The sequence below is a fragment of the Macaca fascicularis genome, chromosome 1 (genome assembly GCF_037993035.2).
Source record: "Macaca fascicularis isolate 582-1 chromosome 1, T2T-MFA8v1.1".
NCBI lineage: Eukaryota > Metazoa > Chordata > Mammalia > Primates > Cercopithecidae > Macaca > Macaca fascicularis.
In genome coordinates this window covers 122,921,208-122,930,760 of record NC_088375.1, presented here as the reverse complement: position 1 = coordinate 122,930,760, position 9,553 = coordinate 122,921,208, and the positions used below count along the sequence as shown (strand labels likewise).

Below are 9,553 nucleotides of genomic sequence, written 5' to 3'. Positions count from 1 at the left end.
TTTCTCTTTGAGAGGCAGAACTTAAATGATTGTACCTACCCATTCTATTTCCTCCCACATTATAAAAACGATGGAAGACTTTATTCCTACTCCTCATCAACCCCAGATCATCACATGACTATAAATTCCCATGTTTTACTCAAGGGTAATCAGTCATGTCAAGGGTGAAGCAAGGAAGCTTTACTGAGAAGTATTTGCCCATATTCCTTCAGACTTCCCCAGTTTCATAATGTGATTTTTACCTAAATTGAACCTGCAAAGCTCAAAAGCACATAATTGATTATATTTAGTTTCAATATAATCAGTAACTGATCCATGACTTCTAACTGGCAATACCCACTCCACCAACCCAAGAATTAATGTTTACCTGAAGTTCTAACTAGCTTCTTTGGGAAGCTGCGGAAGCACAGGAAAAATAATGGGCTACAAGACTGACACCATGATGACTCACATAAGTGAAATATATCTAACTACACATGACACACACGCTTCAAAAAAGACAGGCCAACAATGCCTAAACTCTTTATTTCACCAACCAGTATTTCTGATATTCCTCCTGATACTGGATGTTAAAACCTTAGAAATCTATAAATACTGCATTCATACTTTCCACATCAAGAGAAGGGGGCCCAGGGCAGAAGATGTCAGGACCCAGGCTGTTTGGGGTGGGAAAAGTAGCAAAGATTTCTCAACAGTCTGTGTCAGTTTTCTAACTTAACTGAAATGCCTTTAAGCTCTCCTTCATCCCCAAACTTTACCCTATGGCATCTATGATAGAAAAACACTCCTCTCTCATATATGCCCCATCACTGGGGAGCCGGGGAGAAGGGAGTGGGCATTATAAAGGCAAGCCAAACTTTTTATTCAGCCAGAAAATGGATTTCTGATTCAGTTTAAAGGCAAAGAGTTATGTAAATCCGTACCAAGTCCTGCTTCTTCCTCAAAGTGAGCTGGGCTGCATTTTTGTGACTGGAAGCATTTCTCGTAATGGTGAATTAAGCACTTTAAAAAAATAAAATCAATCCCATCTCTATAAGTAGCATAAGAGCTGCTTCTAAGAACCCAGGGATGCCCACATCCCATAACCCACCCAGACACAGCCAATTCCTCATAGACAGCTACATGGGAAGAATAAAACCCTCTCATCAACTTGTTTTGGGGGGTGAGGGAGAGGCAGTGCTTAGGGAATATGTAGGATGGATTGTTTTATTCCTGCCACTACCAAAAACTATAAATCTACACACACAGTCACACGCACATACATGTCCATTTTTAAGAAAGCTTTTCCTCCCTGTGACTACAGGAACCCAGAATTCAGCCTCCCTCAGGCTGAGGGACGATGCCTTTTAATGGCACAGATCTAGCATATCAACATACTACAGAAGGCTCCTGTGTTGTCTCACAAGCTGAGAGGGTAGGGCAAAGAAGTGGACGCTCATGGGGGACTTGCTTTGTGTCTTAAATCCAATCTACTCAGTAACACTCGCAGGTCCAGGGGCTGGGAGAGGTTCTGTGGGCACGATGTGGTGGACGACCTGATGGTCCCAGCCCACTGTGGTAAGCAGGGAGTGATTGAGCGGGGACCAAGTCGCATCTCTCACAAAGTCGCTGTGGGCTCGGCTTCTAAACCTAGAAGAAAAAAAGTCAGGGCATAGTAGAGACAAGAAAAGCAGACCTGGAGAAAAAAGAGAACCCAACACATCTGGGGCATATTTTTTGGGTGTGTTACACACATTTCACCAACTGTATGGCCTCGTCGCCAGGATAGCAGTGTAGCTATCCACAGTGGATGTCATCAATCATCCAATCCAGTCCTCTATTTTCATAGATGAAGAAATGCTGGATAGAACAAGACAGTGATGTGGGGCAGTAACAGGCAGCAAATCATGGCAAGGAGGGAAGTACAATTCAGGTCTTCCAAGTGCTGCCTTTTACCCTGTAGCAGACTGCATTTCATATGCAGTTCTCTATGTGAAAGGATATACTGCCGCCCCCTTGTGGGAGAGGGCTGGAGTGCTAGACTTAAAAATTCCACCTACCACCCCGCTCTACCAAGGACACAGCTTTGTCCTTGGGGTTGTGAATGTGCCCCATGAACGGAGAGGGTCAACAGCCAGCCTGCTTCCATTACCAAGTCCCTTCAGATACAGACGGAGAATCTGTTCTCCAAAAGCACAATACACTTTTCTGAAGAGGAAAATGACTCACCCACCCACTGCTCCCCTTCCCTGATTCCCAAAGGATTCCACTTCACACTTACACCTCAGAAAGGCTTGAGTCCAGCACAGCAAGTGAGCAGTCTTCACTGAGAGAGGCCAGGAAGGGAACACTATCAGAGGGAGGAGAGGGTTGTGAAAGGCACAGCCTGGATCCCAAGACAAAACCTTAACTGAGCTGGCGCCACCGCTACTGTAAAGTGACCCAGAAAAGGCAGCCTGATTCCCACTTTTGGCTAAGGTCTGGCTACTCTAAGTTGACACTAAAAGTTTCAAGTAAAGATGAAGGAAATGAAGCAAAGTTAGGGTTGACAACCATCCTGGTAACTAACCGCCCCATCTGGTCCCTCTCTATAGCTTCAGCAATAACCCAGAAACACAGGCTTTTCCAACCTCACAGTCCCAGAAACCCACAATATGAACCATGTTGGGTGTTGAGCAGGAATGAGACCACATTTTAGCCATTTCAGACAGAAACCGTATAATCTGAAAAATCCTTTGATTCCCAAAGGATTCCACTTCCCACTTAAGAGATCTTTGATGTTCCAAAACCTCAGTTAGAACACTGTCTGCTTTAAGGAACTACTTAATGAGCTAATGCTTTGAAAACATACACACACACCCTCACTGTTCCCATTTATACCCATCAGGCCCCTGATGACAAAGAACAGTACCTGTGTGGGGAGAACACCAGCCCAGTGACACACTGGGAATGTACAGCTGAGCTCAGGACACAGCTTGTACTCTTGGTATCCACAAGGGAGACTGTCCCATTCTCATCACCTGTAGAAGAGAAGGGACATGTCATGGTAATTAAGAGCATGGACTTTGGGGCCAAAGATGTGAATCCTAGTTCCTTAAGCTTGGAAAAGTTAACCATTCTGAGCATCAGTTATCTCTTTTGCAAAGCAGGGATAAGTCGTCACTGGATGATTGTGAAAATTAAGTTAATGAATGAAGCAGTTATTATTTTAACCACAAACTACGTCACCATACACACAGCCTCATGACCACGATAGCTCTACACCTACCCACAGTAGAAAAGAATTCGCTGTATAGCAATCCACTTGCTTTGTGGCTCACTGACTTATAGCCATGCCCAGAATATAGGAGCTAGATCCATCAATCAAAAATCAAATCCACTGGGAAAATAATCATGTTCTCCAAAGCTACACTAAAACTACCTTGGCATCACCCCACCTCCCCACCCTCAATTCATAATTCATCTAGTGTCCATGAGGGCTAAGACTGAGCAGCAAGGGCCTTGTGCATTGTGGAGTCAGCTCTTTCTCTTTCCTCCTCCCCTTTCCCAGAGTCAATATGAAGTCTGACATGCTGCCTTACCAAAGACAAAGACTTCACTTTGCTGAGGATGCCAAGCCAGTGAGGTAGGAAGGTAGCCAGGCGCACTGCAGCCTGCAAAGGAGAGAAGAGGGTCTGGACAAAAACTCAAAAGAGTCCAGAAGAAGCGGTTTCTCAAATGACATCACTCTAAATCCTGGGAGCACCTTTATTTGATTTCCCAAACCCTGCTAAGGCAGCAGTGTCCTCATCCTTGAGCCTCATAACCATTTATCCACCAGCTTCCTGCCCTTTCTGGACATGAGTCACAGGCAAGTTTCAGGCACAAATCATGAAGATAACAATTCTGGCCCCTTTGTCCTCCCGTCTAATAAAGTAAATCAGCCACCCAGGAACTGGCCCTTCCTCTTGGTATGCATTGCAAGAATGGGGTTAGCAGAGTCTCAGTGGAAAAGAAGGAGATTATGTCACTCATGTCACAGTAACTACACTGGGCATCTGGCAACTATGCTTTGACACTGGCCAAAGAAATTCTCTTCTATCAGGGTTCCAAGTACTACTCTCCCACCAATGAATCTCAGACTCACCCATCTGTGATGCTGGCTTGGGACAGCGGGTATCCCAGAGTAAAATTCTGTTGTCCTAGAGGAAGGCGGAACAGAAAAAGGATCTCACAGTCCAAAGCGCTGCAGGCCAGAAAGTCTCCACACTAGAGACTTTGGCCTATGGAGGGCTGGAGTGTGTTTAGGGAAGAAGGAGCTATCTCTTACCTCGCTGCATGAAAGAAACACAGAGTCCTTGTGAGGAGAGGCAGCAACACAAGTGACCTGTGCAGCATGAGCTATAAAGGAGAGAGAAAGAGAAACATGATAGAAAACAAGCTGAAGCATTACAAGAGGGCCAGCCCAGGAGTAATCAAGGTGCAGGAGGGAGGGAGGGCTGGTCTCATGATGCAATTTAACAAATTTTGTGGGAGATTATGGATCAGACAAAAGCTAAGAGGAGAAGTTTATACACTTATAAAACCTAAAAAGCCTTGTAAAAAAAAAATGTATTAGTGAAAACAATGAATGAGAAATTAGGAGCTTATTAAGAATAACAAAGGAATTTCCAGTTAAGGCATCTTAGACGTGAGATCTAAATAATTCTAGAATAGCAGTCTTCATACTGGAGCACACATACCTCCAAGTAGTATACAAAAACTTTCGAGGGAGTTCTGGGCGCTAATAGTATTAAGAGAGCCAATTTCTCTAATGTTCTCTTTCTTAAAATTGAACTGCCTCTATTTTCACAATCACCCTTCTTCCACTTTAAAGAAAGAACACATACCTGTCATTCATCCCAGATCTTTCCATGGTACAATGCTCAGGGGTATAAAAACATAAGGGTTCTAAACTAAGGCACAAAAGCGGCTTTTCCCTAAGAACCGAAGAGCAAAAAGAAAGAGTATCTAGGTAAAATTCAATGAAGGGGGCGCTGATCTTGTTTCAGTCACACCACAAACACAAGTATGGTTCTGTAACTTCACTCTGTTTCTGTCTAATAACGAGAACTAAAACATATGACAGATCGTTGTGATAAGGACATATTCAACAACTTTATCTGAATTTAAAAACAAAGTCAGACTTTTTCTGATGGAAAATTTAGTCTAACTTGGTCCACTGGCTTTACAATGCAGATTGGCTTTTGCCAGTTAGGCTATTTGGTAGACATTTGTACAAACTAAATAGGATTAACCTGCAAACCTAAAATTTGGACAAATATACGCTTGAAATAAGTATATAATAAATTATATGCCAGAAATTACCTTCTCTGCAACTACTTAAAAAATTTCTTTAGGTATCAATTTTAAAATGTATGAGGGGGCACAGATTTTCAAAATTGTTTTAGGAGGTCTACATGTAAAAAACTTTAAAGTCACTGCTACATGTTAATTGGAAACTGTGGAAACCTCTTCCACAGTCATTTTACCAGACTTTCCCAGGTAGTCTGAATGTGGCCCTTCCCTGAGGCAGAAGGATGGAACTAAACCAGCTTCCATAGTTCTTTCCTAGCCCTAGAATTCATAGAAAGTCAACAGAATAAGAAGTAAGAAAAGGAATTTATTGCTCACTTGAAAAAAGCAAAGCTCTGGGACAAGCATCATGGTGGTAAAGAAAAGATGAAGAATACATGGTTCCTCTACCCTCAAAGGTTTTGGGGCAGGATGCAGTGGCTCATGCCTGTAATCTCTCAGCACTTTGGGAGGCCAAAGCGGGAGATCCCTTGAGCCCAGGAATTTGAGACCAGCCTGGGCAACATAGCAAGACTCTGTCTCTACAAAAAATTAAAAAAAAATAAAGGATTTGGAATTCAGCAGGGGGAATAAGACACAAACACAAAGAATAACAGAAAGGCTGCATGGCAGAAATGCTGAAAAAGAGTTAGCATTAACCAGGAAAGCACATATGTCTACGCAATAAAAGGCAAATATAATAGACGTAGGGCATTGACTTTTTTTTTCTCTCCTGAAACAGCTTCACTCTGTTGCCCAGGCTGGAGTGCAGTGACGTGATCTCGATTCACTGCAACCTCCGCCTCCTGGGTTCAAGCGATTCTCGGGCTTCAGCCTCCCAAGTAGTTGGGATTACAGATGTGCACCACTATGCCTGGCTAATTTTTGTACTTTTTAGTAAAGACAGGGTTTCGGCATGTTGGCCAGACTAGTCTCTTAACTCCTAGGCTTCATATGATCTGCCTACCTCAGCCTCCCAAAGTGCTGGGATTTCAGGCGTGAGCCACTGCGCACAGCTGGGCATTCAACATTATTGTAAAACTATTTGCAAGTGACCCTGAAGGTCCAGGATACTGGACCTTGGATATGAGTCTGTGATTTCTCTGGTCTATAACTTAATCATGTACTTTGAAGTTAGAAATGGCAGGGAAAGGCACTTAGCCATTAAGAGAACCACAGTGATCAATCACCCAGCATCTAAATCTTGGAACATGCACACATTAAGGCTCTAGACATTATCTTCACAAAGAATGGCTCCCAAGATAAAGTCAACCACTAGTGCTGTTAATGAAAGTGAGCAGAAAGAGGGGCATTAAAAAAGCAATGGTTCTCAAAAGAAAACAGACATTTTATGAAGGTAAATACTCAAAAGTTCAAGATTTGAAAGTCTCAAGATTTATCCCTTGAGAATGTCAAGGATCTAATAAGCTTGAAGAGAGGAAATGCAGTAAAAGGGTTTCAATGCCATTACAAGAAAATGGGATTTTAATCCACTGGCCACAAGAAACTAATAAAAGACCAAAAGAGCTAGATTGCTAGTGGAGACATGAGTGCTACTACCTGTGTAAGGTAAAGCCTGAAAGCGAATAGGGGCATAGAAATGGATAGGAAGGTGACTGACCAGTGGAAAAGACTAAAAAGAACTTAGTGGCCAACTGATGGTGGGGAAACAGAAGGGGTGGAAAAGGACCGAGAGTTTGAGCCCTGTGTTGCCAAGGTGGTGAGGCCATCAATAGAAACAGGGAAACTGGCTGGTCTGAAGGTAGCGAGTTATCTCAGTTGATTGTTCACAGTCAGTTACAGACTAAACTCCTTGTCTATTCTTCCCCTCTTTTCACTACTGTACTTGACTAGTCGAATTAAAAAAAAATAAAAAAGAAAGAAAAAAGAAACAAGGAAATTGAGAAAAGGACAAGGGGTAGATACTGGAGCCTGACTACTGTTTTATAAGAAAACTATCAGAACATGGAATTGCTGTTCCTAACATCAAAGCAAACTTCAGAAAGTCCAAAAACACAATAGCTAAGACCAGGGCTAAAAATGAAAGAATACTCACCTCGGTATGAATTCAGTACCACCTGCTGAGCAAGGTCCCAAACCTTGATGCTAAGAGGCAAAAGAAAACAGACATTTAATCTTGACCTACACTAGCAACATAAAAACGTGTTCAAACATGAACTTCCTGTAATCAACATTCCCCAAGTCTTTGCCTCCTGGACTGCTGCTATGGTCTACTTACAATGGACTGCAAAATCCCTAAGGAAACCTTATAGACATGCTAAAGTTAGTCACTGAATTCTTAGAATAAGCCCAAAATGTTACCTAATGAGGTTAACAGGATAGGAAAGGCGCCCAAAGGAGGCTCAGAGACAGAAGCAATGAGAACAGGGACCCACCAGAAGTCTTTGCTACCACTGACAGCTTGTGTGCCAGAGCTCAGGACACAGACTGTAGACACAATGTCATCATGCTCATACTTGCAGAACTTGCTGACAATAAGTGTTTCATTCTCATCTAGTTCCCACAATTCAACAGCACCTGTTGGGGGTAGGGTAAGGAAAACATGAGCTTGAATTATACCAAGGTAGTAATTCACTTCTAGGATTCAAAGAGCCACTGTCACTAAATTAACAAAGTAAGTTAGTTATTCCTATAAAAGCAAAGTCCACATCACTGAAGAGTTTAGCTAATTTCTGAGCCTTTGACTTTATTCTGTGTTACTGTTTTCCTAATGACAGCCCAGACAAGGAGGTGGAGAAAGCCAGTGATGTTAACACTTCCCAATTATTTGGACACTAATAAGTATTTGCTGAACTAGTTGAATAAATGTCTTGCAGAGTCTTTAAAAATATGTTGAATAATTGAACGTTTTGCACAGTGACTGGCTCAGTATAGAGAATCCGCCAAAAGTTTTCTTGATTATGTACTGTTCAAGCTCAATTGTCAGAGAGGTTAAATCTATAAGTGGGTCTTTTAAACTTCCATGCAATGCCAGCCAACTTCCAAATTCTGATTAAAAAAAAAAAAAAATCCAAAGCCTGCATCGCTGAGCCTACAGTCAACACAAAGAAAGCAGAATGAAGACAAGAAAGCAGTAAGAAATGGAAAGAGACATGTAGCACAGATTGGCTTCAGTGTCATCTTAAAATCAAGATTATGCTTGGTCTGGGCTGCGGGGGTTAAGCAGCAGGTTACACAGAAGAAAAATGGTTCCAATCCGTTGCTTAATTTTGTTACGGATTTTTCTAGGAAATCTCAACAGACAATTTAGAATTTTAGAAAATATATTTCCCACCTACACAAGAGTTTGCATTCAGGGCCAACACTCTCAGGCTCCTCCAAGCACTGAACATAGGACATTAGATATTGAGCTCAGCCCTACCCGTACCCCAAGCCTCCATTCTACCACTCCACCCGGGGCTGGGGGTGGGGGTGAGGGGTGGATGAGGGGAAAGTGACTCACCTGAATCAGAGGCCACCAGAATACCTCTCTCTCCAACCCAAGTGAGGTCAGCCACTCCAGCCTCCGTTTGGACTCCAGCGGAGCAGAAGCCTTCGTTGGGGGCGGCACAAGGGTCCTTAAAAAGCCAGAGGGAGCCGGCCCAGCAGCGGCCACTCAGGCTGGAGGCCCCGAGGAGAAGCGCCCCATCTACGGGGGGTACAAGCTGTCAGCGCGTGAAGGGTGGAAGGGCTCGCCTCCATGAAGACCGCACAGAACAGCTTTCGGGCCGGGTCTGGATCTGAGCTCAGGAACGCGGGGCAGGGCTGGGGACAGCTCGGCGGCGCGACCCACGGGTCAGGATAACATGCAGGGCGGGGATGGGCTGGGAGGGTCAGTCTCTGGGGAGGGGCGCCCTGGGCCGGGGTAAGGGAGCTCCCAGGCCCGGGATCTCGGCTCACCGGACCGGTACCGCGCAGCCTCCAACTGTCGTTCCATGCAGGCGGGCGCATTAGGGGGAAGATTCCACTCCCGGGCCGCCGGGGGCACTAGGGGGGGCGGGGTTTCCTTCCGCATCTCCACGGTTCCAACTCCAACCTAGACTCAAATTGGACGCCGGCCGGAGACTCAGCTCCGATAGCAAACCCCACGTGGTGTGCCTCTGAGCCTCCGCCCCTCTCCCGAGGCTACGGCAAGTCTACTTCTCGCGAGAATTGCTTCTGTGGCTCCATCCTGCTTTCCGGCTGTCGCACTCCTGCGATAGGTTCTCAGCATTACTTGCCTCGTCTCGCGATAATTAAAAAAAAAAAAAAATCTCCCGAG

At 44.3% G+C, this 9,553-nt stretch overlaps 1 protein-coding gene across 2 annotated transcripts; it reads right to left on the bottom strand.

The window, feature by feature from the left end:
* Positions 1-506: 506 nt before the first annotated feature.
* On the bottom strand, positions 507-9,394 carry WDR77 (WD repeat domain 77). Of its 2 annotated transcripts, XM_015431256.3 has the most exons (11): positions 9,193-9,394; positions 8,756-8,941; positions 7,689-7,830; positions 7,349-7,398; positions 4,289-4,359; positions 4,106-4,160; positions 3,561-3,632; positions 2,891-2,999; positions 2,261-2,329; positions 1,554-1,629; positions 507-1,498 (listed from the first exon to the last, which is right to left on the bottom strand). In XM_015431256.3, the coding sequence occupies exons 1-11, from the start codon at positions 9,305-9,307 to the stop codon at positions 1,436-1,438; spliced, it is 1,008 nt and encodes a 335-aa protein (XP_015286742.3). In that variant the 5' UTR covers positions 9,308-9,394; the 3' UTR covers positions 507-1,435. The 2 variants fall into 2 exon arrangements, with proteins under 2 accessions (XP_015286742.3, XP_015286736.3); XM_015431250.3 differs by having other exon boundaries at positions 507-1,629.
* Between the last annotated feature and the right edge of the window lie 159 nt (positions 9,395-9,553).